The 24,648-nt window shown below is 34.8% G+C and overlaps 1 protein-coding gene across 3 annotated transcripts; it reads left to right on the top strand.

The window, feature by feature from the left end:
• Window positions 1-868: 868 nt before the first annotated feature.
• Window positions 869-24,648, top strand: KLHL8 (kelch like family member 8; the record flags this gene model as incomplete). Of its 3 annotated transcripts, none has more annotated exons than XM_084232879.1 (9): window positions 869-1,131; window positions 9,893-10,441; window positions 11,605-11,791; window positions 15,248-15,391; window positions 16,282-16,393; window positions 20,304-20,472; window positions 20,697-20,856; window positions 23,827-24,028; window positions 24,525-24,648. In XM_084232879.1, exons 1-9 carry the CDS (start codon window positions 877-879, stop codon window positions 24,646-24,648), a joined length of 1,902 nt encoding a protein of 633 aa, XP_084089005.1. In that variant the 5' UTR covers window positions 869-876. The 3 variants fall into 3 exon arrangements, with proteins under 3 accessions (XP_084089005.1, XP_084089006.1, XP_084089007.1); XM_084232880.1 differs by having other exon boundaries at window positions 10,121-10,441; XM_084232881.1 differs by lacking the exon at window positions 9,893-10,441.

Here is a 24,648-nt window from a genome sequence, read left to right on the forward strand (position 1 = left end):
CTCAACTTAGAATAACACTGCTATAAAACACTTGTTGGTGCTTTGCATGTTCACCTTTGAATTTCCAGAATCTGCAGTATATGTGGTGACCAATAAAGACAAACATTATTTCCCCTTACCACTGATAATATTTCTATCTTTTTATTTTCATTTCTTGAAATTTAGTTATAAAATTATGTGATTAATAGGTATCCTTACTATATTTGTATGTGTGTGTTGGTTACATGTAAAGAATGAAAGCAAGTTCCCAAACTCTTAGGAGAGTCTTGACTGTTTATTTAATAGTCAATGGCAGTCCTTCCAGTAAGCATGCTTCTAAGCCTCTGAAAGTCCACCAACCTCTGAACTCCATCCCTCCTCCCAAACTTGCTGTAAGATTAAATGTGCTGCTACTCAGAGATAATGTACCTAATGCTGTTGGACTGGGGATAATGTGCCTAATGCTGTGGGAGGGGTAGCCACTACTGAACTACTAATAGAGCTACAATTCACCAAAACTGATCATAATTTACCGTGGGCTAACAGATTCCTCGTGGTTCTCACATCACCATCTTCTAAGAATTTTCAAATTAAATTTTAAAGGAGTTCCTTCACTGATTAAAAAAATAATGAACTGAAGTAACTTTATGTGACACTTAGCAGAAAAGTTACCTCTCTATTGATAATTTGTGTGGTTATTTGATACATAGATTATTGGTACACTACAATTACTAATGATAGCTTTTTCTTTTGGTTTGTTTTTATGTGTGATTTGTGGTTGATTTTCCAATCTTAGCGAACTGGACAATGTCAGTTACATGTTTTTTGAAAACTGAAGTTTAGTGGGCTGCAGCTACTTTCTGCCTTCTCTATACCCTTGACAAAAGAATACATGGGATGTTTGAGAAGAGAATTGTATTAAAAGAAGACTGTTTGCAAATGGCTTCAGAATCTATGAATGTAAAACAAGCTAGGAATCACTTCACAAAAGGGAAAAGGCAACAGCATCAGCAGATTAAAAACAGATCTTCAATCAGTGATGGTGATGGAGAAGACTCCTTTACCTTTGAAGCTAATGAAGCTTGGAAAGATTTTCATGGATCTCTTCTTCGGTTTTATGAAAATGGAGAACTCTGCGATGTCACACTAAAGGCAAGACTCTTTTTTTCTTAGTTTTCTCAGTCTCCTCGGTGAATTATGAAAAATGAGGGTTTGTAAATCACACAAAGCAAATTTTTAGTGCTGCACTTATTTGCTATAGTTAGAATTTTAGTATCCTTTTTTATTGAGAGAAAGGTACCTAGGGAAGAGTAGATAAGACAACTTGATTGTACTAATTAAATGATATTCATGATGTCTAACTTATGAGAATTCAGGAACCTAAAACTAAAATAAGATAAAATGAGATCGTTATTATTAGTAAAATTAATAAATCACTGTTGACCAGAGAAGCTTTTAACTTGTGAATTTAAAATTCTTCAAGTATTGATTTACTCCTGATACTGGTTAGAAGTCACCTGCACTAATGTTTTACTGTATTTTTCTATTCTGGAAATTTATTCTGTATAAGTCTGTAGTCTTTGGGATCACTGCCTCAAAAAACAGTTTTAATACGATTGGAAATAAGTGATAATGCAGTATATAAGTGTTTGTGTTCCAGTTGTTTCTTATTACTCATTTTTTTAAAGCTTTGTTTATTTATGCATACAAAAGCTGGGGTGCAGGCCAGAGGTGTGTGGGATGGAGGGCTGATGAGAAGATTCATCAGATACAGAGTGGGGAACAGAATAGGCAGATTGACTGAAGTACATTGCTGAGGGGAGCAGCGGGTGAGACAGGAGAGGTCTGCTGCACCATGTGGGTAGCTCCCTGGCTGGGGATGGACACTACTCCTGCAGTCACTGCTGATAGCTTTATAGTGCTGAGACTTCACCCCTGTGCCACCACTCTCCTCTGCAGCTTCTTCTCTTCTCTTTAGCTCCACCCTCCTTTGGGTGGGGCAGGGAACCTGGAACTTCCTCTTTTCCTGGGGACCACCCTGTTAGAATTTAGGAATAAGAAACAATTTACTAATTTAAAGGGACTATATTTTTATTTTCTCCACTGGAAAATTGTGATAGTGGTTAGGTTTTTGTAAGAAATAAGTGAATCGATAAATAGAGGTCCTTGTGCTAGAGCTTGGTGCATAACAAATAACTCTAATTATTGGGATCTTTATGTTTACTGCCATTGTTCCAAAATGTGGTGTTGTCCTAAGACCCAATTCTAAGGGGGGGTGTAAGTGCTGAGACCCACATCCACAAGCCATCCTCAAGCTTTTAAAAGGGCGTCTGAGAAGTCAACTCATTTTTGAGTAGCAGGTTCCACAAGTTAGAAGCTAGTCTTTCCCATGACCACCCTCCACTTCAAACACTGGCCACAAGCCCCAGGCAGGCCTGTGCTTCTTACCTACTGACAGCATATTAGAGGTCCCAGGACCTCCTCCTCAGACTGCAGGTGCCCTTTGCAAGCCTAGATTACTAACTGTGCTTCCACAGAGTGGCTATAAATCAGGTGCTCCTGGGATACCCTCCTTAGGTTTGATTAATGAGCTACAATGCACATGAATTCAGGAAACCTGTTTACTCACTATTCACTCATTTATTACAAAGGATCCTAAGGATACGAATCAACCAGATGGAAGAGCTGCATAGGGCAAGGTCTGGGGAAAAGGCACAAAACTTCTTGCTGTCTTTCCAGATGTGCCATCCTGCCTCAAATGTTCACCAGTTCATCAACCCTGAAGCTCTCTTTTGGGTTTTTACGGAGACCTGATTATGTAGGCATGGTTACTCCTTGGCCATTGACGACTGACCTCAACATCCAGCCCCTCTCTCCTCCCCACAGGTCCGAGGGGTGGGACTGCAAGTTCCAACCCCCTATTCTTCGTGGTTCTCCCCTCACCCCTGCTTTTTTCCAAACATTGTCTTTATTAACATAGCAAGAGATGTGTTTATCACTCACCACACTTAGGAAATTCCATAGGGAACTGTGAGCCAAAGTGTGCATGAAGACCAAATATGTATGAGAAATAACTAAGTGACCAACATACATATTTCTTATAAATTCATATTATCATGGAAATATAAGAAATAATTCAGTTCCTACTCAGTAGAAAGAAGTACAGTTTCATTTTTTGGTATGTGTTACTGGATTTATTCAACATTTTTTGAAATTTCAGAATTTGTTGCAGACCTAAACCATGTAGGATTGTGGATAATTTATAATACTCTCTGCAAAGTAAACTTCATTTTTTTTATATTCAATTAACCTTTAGGGTATTCTTGATATAAATTCATCTTTTACTATTTTTCCTGTAATCATTGTTTTTAAGACATTTTAAAAAGGAAATTTTTGGTATTTTATTAATATAAAAGGTTATTAACTTATTTTGAATTTCAAGGTGAACACCTATAGTAGGAACAAATGATTTAACAAATATTTACTAGTACATGAAAAGTATAAATAAATATGAATAATGTACTTGCCTTGAGGGAGTTTGAACTTTAGCTAGAGAGAGGTACAAATGAAGTAAGTATAATGCAATTTAGTGATTGCCATTTTTTTGTGATATATTTGTGGAAGCATAGGCGCGGAGAGGATCTGAAAATTATGTCTGAGAAGATTATAAAGACTTCACATAGGAGATTTATGTATTACCTTGAGGTCATTCCAGGAAGAAGTAGAATTTAGTTATATATTACTGTGTTTATTAGTGAACATGTTTATAAATAGTGGCAGCTCTAAAATTATGGGAGAAGTTTCTTAAGGGCAACAATTTAGTTGAGAAAAGGTAGGGGAAATTTGTCTTGAAAAGAGTATGGAATACCACTCAGAATGCTTATATTATATGTTACAGATCAGCAAGCAAAGTATTTACAAAGATGTTTTTGTTTATGTAGTCTGAAGAAATGGCATTGTCCTTATAAAGAGATCACAATTAATTTTACTAGGACAACTCCCTACATCACCTCTTCATGTCACCATTGATTGTTTTATTATACGATTGACTTCATTTTGGATGGCGGTGCATGTTTCTATGTTTTGTTTTTAAACAAATACAAGATTCTAAAAAACATGTTCAAGGCTCTAAGTATTTTTTTGATCATTTGCTGTCAAAACTTCTAACCAATCAGGTAGGAATAAGGTTCTGAAAAATTACAGGGAAACAAAATATGTAAGTTGTATTGTAATAAAATGCTTTCAAGAAGTAGAAATGATAAAATTATTATCCTTATAAATTTAACAGTTGACTGAGCAGAAGGTAGACATAATCTAATAAAAGAAATGATCAGGGAAAAAGTGATCCTATATTTAACACAGCAGCAATCTATGTTGGGAAGTCTGATCACCTGTATTTTCTCCAGTCAACTAGTAAGTAAATCATTACATTTTTTGCATGTTGCTCAGACAACAGGGTATTTAAATATTTGTCTCTTTAGATCATTATTTATTTGACCTTCCCAAGGTCTAATTGAATTCTTATTTCCAGGCCTCCCTGGTGGGTTAGGGGTTAAATCTCCATGCTACCACTGGGACAGTCTGAATTTGGTCCCCCTTCCAGGGCTCTAACCCACATGGTGCAGCAGACCTCTCCTGTTTCACCTGCTGCTCCCCTCAGCAGTGTATTTCAGTAGATCTGCCTGTTCTGCTCCCCACTCTGTCTCTGGTGAATCTTCTCACACACACACATCCCATACCTCTGGCCTACAACCCAGTTCCTCCATGCAAAAATAAACAAAATCTTTATTATTTCCATTATATACAGTTTTAAAAAAGGATACAATAAGATTGGTTAAGATTGTAGAAAAGGACCTCCCTGGTGGCGCAAGTTATTAAGTCTCGGCACTATCAAGCTATCAGCATCACTGCAGTATGAGTTCGAACCCCAATCCCTGGCCTGGGAGCTAACCCACATGGCGCAGCAGACCTCTCCTGTCTCGCCCGCTGCTCCCCTCAGCAGTGTATTTCAGTCAACCGGCCTTTTCTGCTCCCCACTCTGTCTTTGGTGAATCCTCTCACCCCGTACCTCTGGCCTGTACCCCAGTTCTTGGATGTAAAAATACATAAAATACATCCCAAAAAAAAGAAGATTGCAGAACAGTTAGTGTGGCTAGACACTGCGTGGTAATTCACTGTAAGCCAAGACATGTTAAGTCTTAATCTGTCTAACATCATCTTTACCTTGACAATATGACATATTTTTGGCTATACAAACTTATTACAATTGGTAGATTATTGAAAAGAGCGGCTGGCTAATTGAGTTAAGACAGCAAAATTACAAGGGATTCAAGTGAAAAATTAGAATAAAGTTCATATAAAGAGAATTGAATATATAAGGTGGTTTTTTTCCCCCTCCAGTCTTTATTTCCCTTCCACTATTTGTGTTCTGAACTTTATTTCATTGTAATTCACAATCACCTGCTTGAGTTATTGTTAAAATGCAAAATTATAAGCATTTCAATCTGATGTGTTGGAATGACTTAAAAAGTTTTAAGTAGTTTTTAAATGATTTTTAACAATTGGTGTTAATGGGATTATAAAATTAATGCTTAGGAATACATAAGAACAATTAGTTCATGAAAGTATAGTTCACAGAATAGTTTTAAAAATGTATTAAAATGACTAAAGTAAAAATTAAATCAATTAAAATATGTTCAATTCTTAACATTAAATATTTAAAATATTTATTACCTTGGAAATTTTTATGAAACGTTGCTGGTGCATATGTAAATTGCTTTTTGTTTTCTGTGGACAGTTTGGCAGTATGTATCAAAGCTATAAAAAGCATATATTCTTTGATTCATTCTGCTTTTCAGATTTTGTCTCAAGGAACTACTCTGAAATGCTGTAAAACTCTACTTTAAGATTCTGTTTGTATTTAAGATAGACATAAATTATCTAAATGACTAATATCTGAATGACAAAATAAGCTGTGTTGTATCCACTTAAAGAATAGCATACAGTCATCATGCAGGTGACAGTTTTCAGAAACATGGGTAAAGATGACAGATTTCAGGTCAATCTCATTATGTTTAAAAATGCATAGGAAAAAAGTTGGAAGGATATAGGTTGATATTATTTAAATTATGAGTAACTTTTTTCCTTTATATTTTTCTGTGCTTCCCCAGTTTTGCACATTGAATGTATATTTTAGTCAGGGCGAAAAAAAAAGTTAAAAAGTGTGTGATCTTTGTTATGGGATAATAGATTGGGTTCATTTTGTGAGAACTGATAGTTAATAGAATTTTTATTTTTTTTCATTTGGAAAAACAGTTTTTTAGAGTGTTTTTAATTAATTTTTTATTAATTAATTTTTTTTCTTACATCATTGTAGTCCTCATAGTTCTCCTGTCACCTTATCAACCATGAACCATTATCATATTCCCTTGTGTTCATTCCTCCCCTGTTTCCCCCCACACACATGGAATTCTTCATGTTTTTGTTTATATAATATTTGTGCCTTTTTACTTCATTATTTCTCATAATTTAGCAGAAGTTCATTTTACTGTTTTCAGAGTTCTACCTATTTGCCCAATTGTTTTGGTCACTTAGTTATTAGGTTCTTATAGAACCTAAATATTGAATCAATAATAAAGATGCTTCTCTTTTAGCTGTTCCCATCTCCTACCAAACCCCATTTCCATATTGAAAGTAAAGAGCTTTCCAATCTAAAAGCCTTTGTTTCATTGTATTTTGAATGCCCAGTGTATGGAAAATTTCTCATGGGTTTTCATTAGTGGTTTATATTTCAAGTTTTTTTTTTTTAATTTTAATAAAGGATCTTATTACTAATGTTGACATGTGTATTTCACAACTTCACTTGCAGCTTGACGTGTCTTTTTCCCTGAGCATTTTGAATTAGTCATAGGCTCACTGATCTAATAAAAATTACAAATTAGAAAATTCACTACTATCAAGGACACACTGTATATAATTTTAAAAATGTAATAGCTGATATTTTGTAGTTTGTGTTTTTTTCACCTAACTATAAGCACCTAATCTTTAAACTTTGATTTCAATTTCTGATGAAATATCTTTGGTAACTGATAATTATTTTTATGTACCAGAGAAGAAAAATGTAGAAATAGATTTTCAAAAATAAAATGAAACTACATAGTGTCAAAGGAAAATTAATGTGTGAAAAAAAGAAAATGTTTTATCTTCCTATTTCATACATACGGCTCAAAGATCTTTTTTGTGTGTCTCTGTAAAAGATCTGGCATGTAGGCCACAGGTGCGGGGCGTAAGGATTCACCAGACACAAAATAGGGAGCAGAACGGGCAGATTTACTGAAATACACTGCTAACGGTAGCAGCAGGCGAGACTGGAGAGGTCTCCTGCACCATATGTGGGTTAGCTCCTTGTCTGGGGATCGAACTTAGGCTGTAGTGATGATAGCACTGAGACTTAACCCCTACACCAACAGGGAGGCCCTCAAAGATCTTTTTTGGAGTAAGATTACATGTGTATCTATGTGCATTTAAATATCTATGTTTATTTGAATCTAGAAAATAGACTTTGGAGGGGCAGCACCTTATTATAAACAACATGAAAATAATTTGTAGATCATTGATGTGTATAGCTTGCATAAGAATGCAGTCTTAAAATAATGCTTATATAAAAACACTGTAATGCTATTATGTAATGGTGTTTTGGCAAGTTCTTTAATTGACCATGTATTTTAAAATGTGCAATATCAGATTTCAGATCCCATTTTAGATGTAATGTGAAAATATGTCAAGGTTTCTTCCGTAGTCTAGGTAACATCTTGAGTCTGTATAGACTCAAAGTTCTGATATGTGAATTCTTATAAAAACATAAGAAACCAAAATCATCTTGTACTTGTTGAAATAAATGACATTCATTCTTTCTCCAATTGCTGGGGAAAGATTGGGAGAGGATTTTATAAGCAAAATCATTTATGCATTGTAAGAATCCTCAGCCCCTTTCTTCAGAAATTCTCATTTTAAAATTAGTTCCCAAACAAATGTAATCAGAACACTATACGAAAACAAGAAAATTGCTAAAACACTGTTCTCCTTTTATTTGTACTCATTGTTTATTTAATAACATGCTGAGAGAACTGGATAACTTCTGTATTAAAAAGAAGATCTCTCTACTCAGCACCCAAAATTTCCAGATGGAAATAAAGATTAAGTGTAAAATATAAAACCATAAATGTACTAGAAAAAATATCTGAAGTAAATATTTGTGGAATATTACAGTGATTCCTATTTCATGCATAGTATCTAAGACAAAAATTAAAGAAAATGACGGATTTGAGTGTATACAAATCTGTAGAGGGCAAATAAGATTAAAAGGCACACCATAAAAAGGGAAACTTAGGGGCCTCCCTGGTGGCGCAAGGGTTAAGATGCAAACTATGAAGCTGTCTGCAGCTACTGCAGCATGAGTTTGATCCCCGGCCAGGGAGCTACCCACATGGCGCAGCAGACCTCTCCTGTCTCGCCCGCTGCTCCCCTCAGCAGTGTATTTCAATCAATCTGCCTGTTCTGTTCCCCACTCTGTCTCTGGTGAATCCTCTCACCCCTCACACCTCTGACCTGTACCTCAGTTCTTGTATGCATAAATAAATAAATCTTTAAAAAAAAAAGGGAAATTTAAAGCAATATGACAAAGGGCTATAAAATGTTTGCTTTCTTACAAGTAAATAAGAAAAAAGGCCACAGTTCATAGGTAATATACAAATAGCCCCAAATTTATAAATGATTCAGACATATTAAAAAAGAAAGATAAAACAAGAAGCTAATAATATTTTCATTCATCATATTGGTAGATATTTCTTAACACCCAATAAGGCACAGATACTGTTATATAGGTCAGAAATGGACAATTTAGCATTGTGTACCCAAAGTGTACCTATTCTTTGAAGCAGCATTTTTTTTTAGGAATTTATCAGTAGTAAATAATGTGTACATGAACAAAGATTCAGTGAACATAAATTTCATTTCTGTGTCTTCTGTAATGACAAACTATTGGAAGCAATTAATTAATTCAATAATTAAGATAGTTAGATTTCAGTGTTTTTAGTTCCTTTCATGTAAAATGTATCATTTCAAAATAATTTAAATAGGAAATGAAAAAAATAGTTATGCTCATAATACTGTGAAATAATGATTTATTAACTCTGTGCTGTTTTCTCACTAATGAATTGTGGGTAATAGTAGTACAGACTCGGGAATATTGGAATACTTGAATTGACATATAAAACACACTTGGAATAGTGTCTGACATGATGACTGTGGTTAGCAGTATTGTATATTTGAAAGTTGCTGAGAAATTAGATCTTCAAAGTTCTTATCACAAGGAAAGAAAAAAATTGTAATTGTGTGTGGTGATATTTACTGACCTTATTGTGGTAAACATGTCATAATAAATGCAATATATAAATCATGTTGTTTATCCTAATGTTACACAATCTCGTATGCCAATTTTATCAATAAAACTAGAAACAAGTTTAAAAAAAAAAGAAGGGATTCATAGACCAAAATAAAGACTAGTGCCTGACACATACCAAGTTCTAGATGATGTTTGCTGTTGTTTTTATTAATTCACATAATCCTCCTGAACTATGCGATAATATAGAAATCATAGTTTACCATATGCCACACACATACACATACATTATGATACATATATAAAAGATAAGCGGCTAATTTGGAAGAAAAAATTGCTTGACTTCAAGGAACTGGCCTACTTTGAAAGTAATTGTCCAAGAGAGTACATTGTTAAAAAAAATACACTTAATTTGTCTGGGGTTTTTGTCCCTGCTAAAGTACATGCTCCATGCTGATATGAAACTACTTTTGGTATTAACCTGGGTCTCCTTTTTTTGTTTGTTTTAAACAGGTTGGCTCAAAGCTCATCTCTTGTCACAAACTGGTATTAGCGTGTGTTATTCCCTACTTCAAAGCCATGTTTCTCTCTGAAATGGCTGAAGCCAAGCAAACACTGATTGAGATCAGGGACTTTGATGGTGATGCTATAGAAGATTTGGTCAAGTTTGTCTATTCTTCACGACTGACTTTGACTGTTGACAATGTCCAGCCTCTCTTATATGCAGCCTGTATTCTACAGGTTGAACTGGTGGCTAGAGCTTGTTGTGAATACATGAAGTTGCATTTTCATCCCTCCAATTGCCTGGCAGTAAGAGCTTTTGCAGAAAGTCATAATCGAATAGACTTAATGGACATGGCAGATCAGTATGCCTGTGAGCATTTTACTGAAGTTGTGGAATGCGAAGACTTTGTAAGTGTGTCCCCCCAGCATCTACACAAGCTTTTATCCTCAAGTGATCTAAATATTGAGAATGAAAAGCAGGTGTATAGTGCAGCCATCAAGTGGCTTCTTGCCAATCCTCAGCATCATTCCAAGTGGTTGGATGAAACACTTGCCCAGGTAGGGGCTGAAATAAGGTTGCACATAGAAATCAAATAATATGTACGCTATTCATCATTTATCATGAGAAGTGTAGATTAACCAAAGAAATGTAGAGATCATTGGTATAATACAGTGTGAAAATAACTTTGACTCTTATTTCCTATATATTTACTGTACCATTTAAGGATAAATCTGAATTTGTTTCATTTAAATTAGAAATATTCTTTGCTTTATTACCTGATTATTTAAAATACTCCTTTTGGATTGCAATAATGAATATTTATGCTAGTACAAAATGGTTCTGATGTAAATACTCTAAATTATAACTTGTTTTTTAATGAAGTTTCTAGGATTTACTGAAAATATGTTGCTAATAAAAGTACACTTATTTCTAATGCATATGAATTTATTGTGGAAAGAACTACAAGGCATCACTTTCCATTTTCTTCCCTTACTATAATTTTACTTTTGTAATGTCAGAACAGTATCTCTTTTTAACATTTATTTATATTTACTGTTAATGGAGTTGCTTGGCTAGGAAGATAATAAATAGACCTTAGAATTACTTTGAAAATAAGTTTATCAAGAAAAACAGATTTTTTTAATCTTCCTGTGTGTTTGTGTGCTTATAACTTGAAATTGTGTTAGCTGTTTTGATCACCCCCTTTAATCCACTAGAAAACCAGTGCATCCTTGAGAGTGGTGAGTGCCTCTGCTGAAGAAGAATATTCCTGAGTTAGTGTATAATCTTCCAAGATAACTGATTCAAAGGAAAGGACACTTACTGGTTTTAGATATGAATGTTTGTGTGTTTAACAAATCACATTTCCATATGTTAAGCCTTATGCTTTAAGAAGCAAAAGAACAAAGAATGGTGTTTTTGTTTTGATCATACCTTTCGCAACAAGGATTCTGCGATTATGATGACAGTTGGCTTATTTTATAGTCTACTTAAATCTGTATTTAAAATGGGAGATATATTTAACATATAATCTGATTTTGTTTTTGCTGATGAATACTGGAAATTGCTTTTGAGCTTAACACATTGAATTTCATTCACATGTTAGAAAGACCTTATGAAGAAAATGACTTTTAAAAAGAGAACATTTTGCAGAGAAAGTAGAGAGTGAGCTATCCAGTTACAACTTAAATGTTATATCCACAACTATTCATGATCGTAGGTTCGTTTGCCGCTGTTGCCAGTTGATTTTCTTATGGGTGTTGTGGCAAAGGAACAGATTGTCAAGCAAAATCTAAAATGTAGAGATTTATTGGATGAAGCAAGAAATTACCACCTTCATTTGAGTAGCAGAGCAGTACCTGACTTTGAATACTCCATTCGGACTACCCCAAGGAAGCATACTGCTGGTAATTAAATTACTCATTTTATCAACTCTACTGGAAGGATCTTTATTGTACTTGGCGGGGGGGGTCATATGTAGCTAAACTTATTAGTATCTGATTGTCTTAAAGTAATCATTGGTAAATAATGCTATATATTTTTTTATATATATTCATAATTTTTCTGTACATGATTCAGATACTTTTACTAGTAAGCCAAGTTTTAAAACAACCATAACAAATTTAATATACTATGAAGAGCCTGCTGAAATATCTTCTTTTGAGGTCTTCCTGATTCTTCTAAGCAGATTTATAGTTCCTTTGTTATTTGTGCTTTTGGGGGTACTTTGTTTGCATTTGTTTTATTTTACTGTTTTCATATTGAAATTTATTTGATATGTTTTGAGATCTTCAGACACAGGTAACTATCTTATTTAGGTTTGTATCCTTAGTGCCAAGAATGGAACTTTATATATATTACATATTTAAATATTCATTTTTGCATTCTATCAAAGCAAAAAAAGGCACTAAACACATGTAAATAATATTTGTATAATACCATATTAGACTCTTAGAATCTAAAGCTATTATATTTGAGGAGGCATGTAGTTTTACATTTATGACTACAATTTAAGACTATATTTTCCCAATAAAATAGTTTGTGTTCACTTATATTGCTCTTTACAGATATACAGAATATATTTGAGGGATGAGGGAAAGTAAGTAGTCTAGGAATTCAAGAAGTGGTACTCTTAACAGACTTCCTCTACATTTGCTGCTACCTAATATAGTTATCTGATAAAGGGATCTATGGAATAACCTAAAAATAACAACAAAATACAATACTTGATTATGAATAGTGGGATTTTATCTAAGTAATATAAGTTTGAATGTCATAGATCTTCTCATCAAGAAATTGTTCTCTAAGTAGTTTAATGTGAGGAAGACTGCTTATTTATCTCGGCTGTATTTTGTAGGTTAATATCAAAAATTTAAGTTTTTTGAAGTGTACAAAATCTTTGTAAGTTTTGAATATTGTTTCAAGAAGTTGAGGAAATTATTCTGAAAATGTATTCAGTGTGGCAAGCTATTTTAACAGATGTAAAAGAATTTAAGTAGAAAATGTTTGTTAGGTGTCTTGTGATTGTGGTAAATGTTGGCTTAGTATGTCCATTAAGTTGCTAACAAATACATCCTGAAAATGCATTCAACATAGCCAATTGTTCTAACAAATGTAGAGAAGATAAATAGGAAGTCAAGGTATTTAATGAAGTTCTTCACATTCGGATTGCAATTCAAACAGTATCTTGGCAGCCTAGTTGTGTTCCTGTGTGCCATATATAAACCCTCAGATTCATGATCTCTCGCATGATGGCAAGAAATTTATGAAGTAGATTTTAGTGAAGGATTCAATCCTTACTTTGAAATAGGCAATATTCCATTTTATGAATGAGATTAAGAATCAGAGAAGGTAAATGTAAGCCCAAGGTCACACAGAAGAGCAGAGGACTTGCATCCTAATCTTCGTATATCAATTTGTAATTCCATACCATGTTCCTGTGTAACCTATATCGCTGAAATATTAGTGTCCACTTAAAAAAATCTAATTGGTGATTGGGGTTACATTCTGGAATTATAATTCCAGCTTTGACATTAACCATCTGTAATTTGGGGCAGATTTCTTAATCTTGGAAGACCTCAGTTGTTTATAAACAAGATTGACTCTCCCAGCTTTAAATTTCTCTGACTTAAAAGAATGAATTATTGTTGGAAAAGATTGCACAAACAATCTGATCACTCATTTATGCAACCATTAAGTGCCTACCAAATGCTAGGTTCTGGGTAAGGTATTGGAAATGCAAGCACAAATAGAATACAGCCAGCCCTATGTTGAGAGAACTTTTAGTATGATCTAGGGAAAAAGACGTGTGAATAAATATGCAATAAAATATCACAGGTACATTGATATAATCACAGGGGACAGTGGGAAGCAAAAAGAAAAAGTACTTATTTTTTACTTTGGAAGGGTAAGAAAAAGTTTATAGAGGAAGTAAACCTCATAGTTTTGAATAATAAATAGATTTTTTCCTGGGTGTCCAAGTGAGCTGTATTCATTTCATTTTACATTTATTGAATGTCTACTACATGCCAGGCACCGTGCTTGTCCTTATTAGTTCATAAATGCTTAACACAGAGACTTCAATTAGATTTCGGTTAGTTGTCAGCTCTGTCAATGGATCATTTCAATACTGTGTGTTGCTATTGGAACAAAGAGGGATTAGCATTAATGTTGCAGGAACATGACATTTGAGAGAGAGAAGATCAGGGGAGGCACTGCAAAGCCCTTATGCTTTGCCAAAATGTTATCTTGTAGGGCATTGTTTCTCAAAGTGTGAGGAAAATGTTGACCCCCGACCAGTAGTATCAGCATTCACTTGAGAACTTTCTAGAAATAGAAATTTTTTGTACCCAAACCTACTGAATTAAAAATTTTGGGATCAGGTCCATCAATAATGTGTTTTATTTCTTCCAGCTTATTCTGAACTACACTAAAGTTTGAATTTTAAAAAATGTGGAAAGATCTATATTACACAAAAAGTTTGCCATTTTAACTATTTTTAAATGTACAGTTCAGTGGTTCAGTGAAGTTTTTAAGAACTGATATAAGTTATAGAAAGCTGCTGAAAAGAGCTTTCTAATTAGATTGCTCTTTTGATAATCTGAAAGCAACAAGATGACTAATGAGAAAGGATAGGATTTTTTAATAATTGTGTATTAGCTGATGAGAACCTAAACTAAGGCAGTGGTATTCGGACTAGAGAGAGAGGGGAGGACATGTTAGGGAAGGAAGAGGTTGTGTAGATACAGAGTAAGGGAGATCCTTTTAAACATGGTGGCTGTGAGACATCAAGTGGAAATGTGGCTTGGAGTTGTAGATTGGAAGACTAATTATGATACAGGTGGAATTTAAAATAAAGGAGCGAACTTTTCCTATGTGATATGTGAGAAGTAATATGTAATATGTGAGAAGTAGGGTAAGGTTGAAACATTGAAAACATAGGTGAGAAATAACTGGAGGTAAAAGGAGACTGATATTATGGAAATGAAGAGTTAAAGAGTTTCAAAAAAAAAACAGGGTCATCAACATGTTTAATGTTGCATTTGTGTTCGGTAAGAAATTAAGAGTTTACTGAATTTTGTTAGGACCATAGCAAGAATAATTTTACAGAATTGGCATAACCCATATTGTAGAATGTTAGCAAGCAGAGATTGGTGATGTATCTTATTTGAGAAATTCAAATGAGGGAATGAAATGAAAAATAGATGTTTAGTAACATACTGACATTGAATGGTATTTGCTATTTATACAGCTCACTTCCTTCTGCCATTAAAATTTTTATTTCCTAAATATTTTTTCCATACTAATTAAAAAATACATAGAGAACTATGATTTTTATCTCTATTTTGTGTCTTTACCTGTAGGTGTGCTATTTTGTGTTGGTGGTCGGGGTGGATCTGGTGACCCATTTCGCAGTATTGAATGCTATTCTGTCAACAAAAACAGTTGGTTCTTTGGACCAGAGATGAATAGTCGAAGGCGACATGTGGGTGTAATTTCTGTGGAAGGTGGGTCTACTGTTGTCTTAAATCACATCAGGTGATCATAATGCTCTTTTTGAATATTTCAACCTTGAGAATTTCTTTAAGAAAATTGATAAATATTTGGTTAGTGATTATTTACTTGCATAGTTGTGCAGTGCCCCTCAGATGCTTGCATATAGGTGCTTAACAGGAGGTGAATATCAGAGAAAAGGAAGTTAAAGAGGTAAAATAAACTATCTCAGTTATATTGGAAGAAGCAAACTGAAGAAAAATGATTATTGAACCCAAATAATAAGTATGTATCCTTTTTTTATGCCTGTTCATTCAATGAGAATTTTCTTTACTGGTTACTAAAAATTGCAGATAAATTGCAATTGTTAGGGCATTTTTTAGTTTTTTCTGATTCTAAAAATAAAAATTTTGGTGGGAAGAAATGTAAATGCTTAAAAATAAAAATGATCTGTAACCCAGTAGTCACAGTTAACATTTTACTATGTAATCGTCTTAATTTTACTTTGTGTATTTTTATTTCACTTAGGAAAAGATTGCTCACACTGTATCAAAGGCTTTATATTTTCTTAAATTTACATTAAGGGCATTTTTTTCCATTTTATTAAACATTCTTTGAAAGCATAATTAGTGATTTCATCTATTAAGTAATAAAAAGTTGAGAAATCTCAGGGAAAGATAGTGTTTAAGCATTTAAATACTCTATGTAAAATAGTAGGTCCAAGGGATTTTAATAAGTGGAAGCATATATTTATTTTCATTTGACTTCTGAACTGACATTGTACATAATGTTGAACAGAAGAGTAATTGCTGAAAATTAATTTGTCATACTATTACATATTGATTATATAAATATTTATATATAAACTGTTTGGAATAAAATGAAACACCTCTCTATTTGACAGGTAAAGTGTATGCAGTGGGTGGACATGATGGAAATGAACACTTAGGTAGTATGGAGATGTTTGATCCTCTCACTAATAAATGGATGATGAAAGCATCAATGAACACAAAGAGGTAGATGAACATGGAAATTTCTTTTGATTTAATGTTAGAAAATAAAGTTTCCTATTATTCAGAGGGCTGATACTTTTTATGTTTTCAGAAGCTAAGTATCTACTTAAGCACATTTTGTAAAATGTTCAGTGTTATGTTTTGTTACAACTTTTTATATTTTTTTAAGAATTAAAACGATCATCATGTTTTTGAGTATGATAATGATTCTCATAGTTTTCATCTAGAGCAGATTTTTAAGAACTTTTTATTTTGAAATAGTTCTAGATTTTCCCCAAAATTGCAAAAAAAGAACAAAAAAAAAGAGCAAAAAATAGAGGTCCTATATACCATTGGTTCTCAACTAAAGATAATTTTACTCCCTCTGTGGAACATTTGGCAATGTCTGAAGCTATTTTTGGTTGTCAAAATTTGGGAGCGAGTTGTTTGGGAAGTTGCTACTGACACATAGTTGGGAGAGTATAAGGATGCTGTTAAAAATCCTATAATGTGTAGGAAACCACCCACAGCAGAGAATTTCCAGTTCTGTTCTCAACAGTGCTTAGGTACAGAAATCCTTTGCTGTATTCTTCACCCAGCTCCCATTTTACACATCATAGTGATACAATTATTGAAACTAGGAAATTAATACTTATACAGTGTTATCAATTAGTCTGGAGGCCTTATTGAACTTTTACCAATTTTTCCATGCATTGTTATGAGTAATTGGCATATTCTTATCTAATTGTATTGGCCAATAATTTAATAGATACTACTAGCAGAGATAGTGTTTTTGTAATGTTCCTGATGACATTGGAAATGTCTAGTGTTTCCTTATTAAATAAGATACCAACTTTAGGACTAAGGTGTAGTTCAATTTTTTAAGAAATTATCCCTCAGTTTCTGTTTTCATTATTTTTGTTATTATGAGCATTACTATTTAGAATTATCACCTATGGTAAATTGTGGTATATGTTGGTAAATGCAGCAGTCTGCTGAAGATTTTTATTTTTATTGTTCTCTGGTTCATAGCCCTTTGTATCTTTTATTTTTCTTAATTGAGTTAATATTAGTTTACATCATTGTTGCCATAATTAAAGCATATGACCCCCCCCCCTCAGGTATTGTTGCCATAGTGTGCCCACCACCAAAGAACCTCTAGTCCGTCACCATAGACCCTTCTGCTCCCCTCCTTATTTGTTCTACTCTCCCTCCCTTACTCCCTCCCCTTTCCCCCATTCTGCAGTAAGATTTCAAGTTGGGATAAAGAAGAGAGGACATAATTGAGAGATAGTGCAAAAGTGTAGAGCAGGATTTTATGCTAATTAGATGTGGGAGGTAGAGAGAAAAATGAGGCTGTTCAAGGATCATCCTTCCATTTCTGAGTTAACTGGATATGGATTGTGGTATGGTTTTCTGAATTGGGAAAAACAAGGTGTCTCAGAATAAATTTTTTGTTTTGTGATGGCTGAATTTCTATTGCTTTGTAACCAGTTACATAAACTCAACAGCTTAAAATAACATCCATTTGTATGTTTTTATTGTGAAATGATTACCACAATAATCTAATATAAATCACCTTACATAGTTATAAAATCTTTTTCTTACCATCAGAACTTTTAAGATCTCCTCTCAGCAACTTTGAAATATGTAATACAGTAGTATCAACTAGAGTTATCATGCTATACTTTATATCTCCCATGATTTATTTATTTTAGAAGTCCAGTTGGTTTGACTGGGCTTTCCACTTAGGATCTCACAAGGCTAAAATCAAGGTGTTGGCTGGGCTGGGCCCTTATCTGGAGGCTGTGAGGAAGAAACTGTTCCCAGCATCATTTACGTTATTGGTAGAATTTAGTGATTATAAGACTGAGTTTCTCATGTTTACTGTAAGCTAGATGTCACTCTCAGTTCCTACAGGCCGCTCTCAGTGCCTTCCGAGGTAGACTCCTCTATTTTCAGACAAGCTACAGTGCGCAGTATCCACCTCTTGAGTTTCTGACTCTTCTCCTGATACAGGTTTTCCCTGGTAACTGAAAGTAAAACATTCTATTTGGTATGATTTGATAGGTTAATTTTGGGTCTGGGACTGTTTAACAATTATGTCATATAAATTAATGGTAATAGGGCCTCCCTGGTGACACAAGGGATTAAGACACAACCTATGAAGCTGTCCACAATCATTGCAGCACGGGTTTAATCCCTGGCCAGGGAGGTGACCCACATGGCGCAGCAGACCTCTCCTGACTTGCCCGCTGCTCCCCTCAGCAGTGTATTTCAGTCAGTCTGCCTATTCTGTTCCCCGCTCTGTCTCTCACCCACCACACCTCTGGCCTGTACCCCAGTTCTTGTATGCATAAATAAATCTTTAAAAAATTAATTAATTAATGATAATAGCATTCTGAGACCCAAAAAATATCCTACCAAATCATACCAGTAAGAACTTAGTACTTCAGTATATGGGAGAAACCTGTACCAGCTAGAGAAGACTCTACTTCTATAGGTCTTGTGTCATGGACAGATGTTTGCCCAGATAACCACTCTTTTACCATTAGATGTAGCAAAGCCATGGAAATTAAACCTGAAGGTGAATGTAATGGTTGGGTGGGTACACCTTAAACTTCTGCCTCAGAGAAGTAGGTAGAGAGTTTAATTTCATATTAAAGTTGAGACTGAAGAGAAAGCAAGACAGATTTGAAATTGAAGTTGGATATATGTCTGGAAATATGAAAATCCATGGAAAGAATGAAACTGCCTAGGGGGAGAGAGTATAAAATGCTGGGAAACTTTAAGGAACATAATTAATGATGAAGTAGAGAAAGCATTGATAAAGGAAACTGAGAAACACCAGCCAGAGATACAAGCGTGATCTCAAAATACAGTATCATGAAAATCAAGAGAAGAATTTTAAGGAATAGGAAATTGTCAGTAATATCATATGTGCTTGTGGTTTGGGATGTAGAGGTGGTGGGAATTATTAGGTATACTTAATTCTGCCATAATGTAACACCCTTATGTTCTAGAGTGCACACATGTGTTCACACACCTGAAGAATCTTTATAAACACAGTATTTTATAAGTCATTGCTTTATACTCAAGAGAAAAGAAGTTTAAAAGACCAAAAGAAATAATATTTTTAAGAATTGTTTCCTAGGATACTCTTAGAATCTCAGAACAGCAGCTCTTATAATAATAATAGGTAATACATAGTATTAAATATTGGACTTCACTATTCTAAGTGTTCATAGTAACTCATTAATGTCAACTGTATCTACTCTTGCAAGTGAATTATAGATGAAGAAGCAAGATAGTAGAAGTTTATAAAATAGACAACCTTATCCAAAGTACATACCAAGGTAGTGACAGAGAAGATTATAGAATAAACTTTGATTTTTAAGAAATTGATACAATTTTTCCCAGTCGTCATTACAATGAAATCTTCCTTTCCAAAAAGAGAAATAAATGTTCTTGAGAAGTAAAGCAATGTGATATAAAACTTGCAATGTAAAAATTATGTTTCTTTGTATCTTACAACAAAACATGTTCTGCAATTACAATAATTTAGAAATAAAAATTGACTTCTTTGTAGTACACCACTGCTATCAGTCCATTAACCTCTCAATTATGCAGCTGTGTGTTTTACTAATTGAATGTTTTGGACTCTGTTTATAATATTTTGTTGGATTTTTATTATTTCATTTGACTGAAGTAATCTATGTAGTCCTTGTATTATAAACTACACAAGGCTCACACAGTTGCAAAATTTGGCAACCCTGTAGCCATCTATTCAGAAGCTTTGATAATTCTAAAAATAATAGGAAATCATCACTTTGAAGCATAATGTGATAAATCACTTGAATTAGCGCAATTTTTTTTGCTGCTTTTATTCTGGGAACAAACCCAGATGTTAAAGTATGTTTTATTGTCTTTGCAGGCGAGGGATTGCCTTGGCCTCCTTAGGTGGCCCAATTTATGCAATTGGAGGATTAGATGACAATACTTGCTTCAACGATGTGGAAAGATATGATATAGAATCTGATCAGTGGAGTACAGTGGCACCAATGAACACTCCCCGTGGAGGAGTTGGCTCTGTGGCTCTTGTAGTAAGTTATGTGGTAATTTGTTCATTATTTCACTGTATTACATCCCTAACTGAAAATTCATATCTCCGGTATGCCAATACTGATTGCACACCATATTTCATGAAATACTGCTTTCTTGCACATTCTGCAGTATTGGGACAATATATACAAATACATACAATACAGTATTGGGACAATATATACAAATCAACTCAAAATCTAATGTCATGTTTGTTTGTTTTTAGAACCATGTTTATGCAGTAGGTGGCAATGATGGAGTAGCTTCTTTATCTAGTGTGGAAAGGTATGATCCACATCTGGATAAGTGGATAGAAGTTAAAGAAATGGGTCAACGAAGAGCAGGCAATGGAGTTAGTGAGCTTCATGGTTGCTTGTATGTTGTTGGTAAGTGGATGGTATTTCTCTGGTTTATTATAGGAGTACATGTCCACACAATGACAGTGACGTAAAACAGCACAATGAAAATCATATTTCCTTTAGGCTCAAGTGGAAACAGTCTTAAGATTTGCTTTTGAGTTTTTAAGGTTCACATTATTTCTTTAATTAATTAAATTTTTTTCCTTACATCATTGTAATTCCCATAGTTCTCCCACCACTGTATCACCCATGAACCGTCATCAAAGTCCCTTGAGTTCAACCCTTCCCTCTTTTGCTCTTCTCACATTTATTTTTTAATGTAAGGGCACAAATTGAAATTGCTTTGCTAAAATCTTTAGATGATTTAAGACATATTTTTCTCACGTTCATTTCAAGAGAACTATTGACTAAACAAACATCAATACTTCATATGCATAGTGGTTGTTGGCATCTTTATATTGCTTTTGACTTACTGAGTTGTATACACAAAGGGGACCATAGAGCATTGCTTTCTCAAACTTTAATATGCATATGAACAATCTGAAAATACTGGTAAATGCAAGAGGGGAGCCCAGATTCTGTGTTTCAGACAGCTCCCACGTAATAATGGGTGCTACCTGTGTCCACTCAACACACTTCCAGTAACAAGACATTAATGGACTATCAAATAGGAATAATAATAATGCCTATCTTTCAGAATTGTTTTAAGAATTAGAGATAATATGTGATAAGCATCTCAAACCACATCTTATACTTTATAGTTGCCCAGTTAAAGGGTTGCAGTGTTGCAACCCTCTTTCAGTGTTCCTCTGCTTTTGCAGAAGAGGAAATTAGTTCCTGGAGGTTGTCATTAGCATATGTCCCGTTTACTTAAAGTTGATGTAAATTGGTGTTACATAACTTACAGTTTGCAGTAAGAGTGGGGTATTGTTAGCATTTAAAGATCTTCAAATGATAGAAGAATGCCTTTGTATTGAGGAAGAAGAGAAATAACATAATGTAGCTTTTTATCTTGTTGATCATCACAGCAGTTATGTAAGGTAGTCAGAGATAGTGAATAATTTACTCGTAGTTGCATGTCTAAACATGTTGCAAGACTGGAATTTTAACTGGGTTCTGTGAGAGACCAGAAACCTTACAGTAAACTACTTTTCCTAGCTCCCTATCTAGCATGGACATTGACACATATATATCAGCAGAGTATCATTTTTACTGTTATTTTTTAATTTGGAGGGCCTTTATAGTTAAAACAGAAACCTTCCTCTTGGTCACTTAAATGTATTTAAAACAGGTAGAACTGATTGGAATAAGGTCAAAGGCATCTCTGCACAAGTCTAGCAAGCTAATTGCATTCTGCCTTTTCTATTCCTTTTCTTTGAATTCTTTATTATAAATTTACGTGTTTTACCTAGGGAAATGACAGGTAGACAGTGGATAAGAAAACTACAAAAAAGGTAACTATTGAAAACTTGATCTTTTATATTAGCATGAGCTATAAGTAAAACTAAAACCTTTATTTTAATGAAAAAAAGGGTTTTGTCATGGTTATTGTAGTGATGATACTACTATGTACGTATGTCAAAACTCACGGAATTTTTGGTTAATTATACCTTAGTTAGGTTGATTTCATTAAACTAAACCCATTAAAGAAGTTGATTAATTTTTTTGCTGACATTGTTTACAAATAGACTGCTTATAATATCAGCACTTTTTCTTAGGAAGATAGGCTTAGTCACCAAGAGAGCTATTGCTCAATGTGACTGAGATGGAGCTTAAAAAGAGACATTTATTTTTATTTATTTATTTAAAAAAATTATTTATACAAGCACTGGGTACAGTCAGAAGCGTGGGGAGGGTGAGAGAATTCACCAGAGCCAGAGCGGGGAGCAGAACAGGCAGAAGGATCGAAGTACACTGCTGAGGGGAGCAGCGGGTGGCAGGAGAGGTCTGCGCACCATGTGGGACCCTCCTCCAGTGGCCGGGGAGCAGCCGGGGATCGAACCGGAGCTACAGAGGCTGCAGGCAGCTTCGCAACCCAGTGCTCAACCGCTGAGCCACTGGGGAAGCCCGAGACATTTATTTTTAAAGGAAAGAGCACTGTCAAAATAATAGTCCCTATATTTAATCTCTGGATTATAATACATAACACTGTTAGAGTGACCTATAGAGAAGATTGTTACCATCGAGAAAATATAAAATGAAGATGTAGTGCTGGCTGGTAAGAGTTCAATAATAGTCCAGCATCTCTGTGATCATGGCAATTATATTATTAAACGAAAGTTGGAAAACATGTCTAACTGGCGGTAAGTGACTTGATGTAGTTAATTTTCTTCTCCAGTGCTTACTATTTAAAAATATAATAGGGCCTCCCCTGGTGGTGCAGGTGGTTGAGCACAGTGCTGTGAGGCTGTCCGCAGCCTCTGCAGCACCAGTTCGATCCCAGCTGGCCGGTGAGGGTCCCACATGGCGTGGCAGACCTCTCCTGTCTCGCGTGCTGCTCCCCTCAGCAGTGTATTTCGTCAATATGCCTGTTCTGTTCCCCACTCTGTCTCTGGTGAATCCTCTCATCCTCCCGCGCTTCTGGCCTGTACCCCAGTTTTTGTATAAATAAATAATCTTTAAATAAAATAAAAATATAATACATGTGCACTCAGAGAGAAGGAATCTCAATATTGTCTTGCTTATCCCTAGGAGCCATAGAACAAAATACCTAAATGCTTGTGTTTTGTTTTGCTTTCCTACTAAATTATCTGCTTAGATACAAGGATTCTAGTTTTTCCTGCTAAGATTTTCATCCTACTATTGAAGTAAAACACAAAAATTCTTTTGAATTGCAGAAAATGTCTATTGGGGTTGGAGTGGTGAGAGGTGTTAAGGGAAATATTTTCTCTGTTTTCTAAATGTTTTTAAGATTAGGTTGTGGAAGCTATAGAATTGAGATTTAGTAATTAACATCTCTGAAATGTAATGCTGTTTTTAAAATCTTTCTTTATATAGGTGGTTTTGATGATAATTCTCCTCTGAGTTCAGTTGAGCGATACGACCCTCGAAGCAACAAGTGGGATTATGTGGCAGCACTTACCACTCCCAGGGGTGGAGTGGGGATTGCAACAGTGATGGGCAAAATCTTTGCAGTTGGTGGTCACAATGGCAATGCATACTTAAATACAGTAGAAGCATTTGATCCAGTACTGAATAGGTAATTTTCTGTTTTCTCTGTGTTTTTTTTTTTTTTTTAATAGAGGCATGTTTTATTTATTTATTTGTTTGTTTTTGTTTTTTATACATGCACTGGGTACAGTCAGAAGCGCGGGAGGGTGAGAGAATTCACCAGAGCCAGAGCGGGGAGCAGAGCAGGCAGAGGGACCGAAGTACACTGCTGAGGGGAGCAGCGGGCGGCAGGAGAGGTCTGCGCGCCATGTGGGACCCTCCTCTGGTGGCCGGGGAGCAGCTGGGGATTGAACCAGCGCCGCAGAGGCGGCTGGCAGCTTCGCAACCCAGCGCTCAACCGCTGCGCCACCGGGGAGGCCCTGTTTTCTCTGTGTTTTAATGGAGTATTTCAGTAACAGATTACTTCAGAATGCTAAAATGCTGCTAAATGTGGTTGTTAACATAAAACCTTTGGGATATTTTATCTCCCTCAGGAAGCTTGCTATCTTTCAAAATCAATCCCATAACATTTTTTCTCTTTTCAGGTGGGAACTTGTTGGATCTGTGTCTCACTGTAGAGCTGGAGCAGGTGTAGCCGTGTGTGCCTGTTTAACTAGCCAAATTCGAGATGTAGGTCATGGATCCAATAATGTGGTTGATTGTATGTGA

The sequence above is a fragment of the Talpa europaea genome, assembly GCF_964194135.1.
Source record: "Talpa europaea genome assembly, chromosome: 5".
Taxonomy (NCBI): Eukaryota; Metazoa; Chordata; class Mammalia; order Eulipotyphla; family Talpidae; genus Talpa; species Talpa europaea.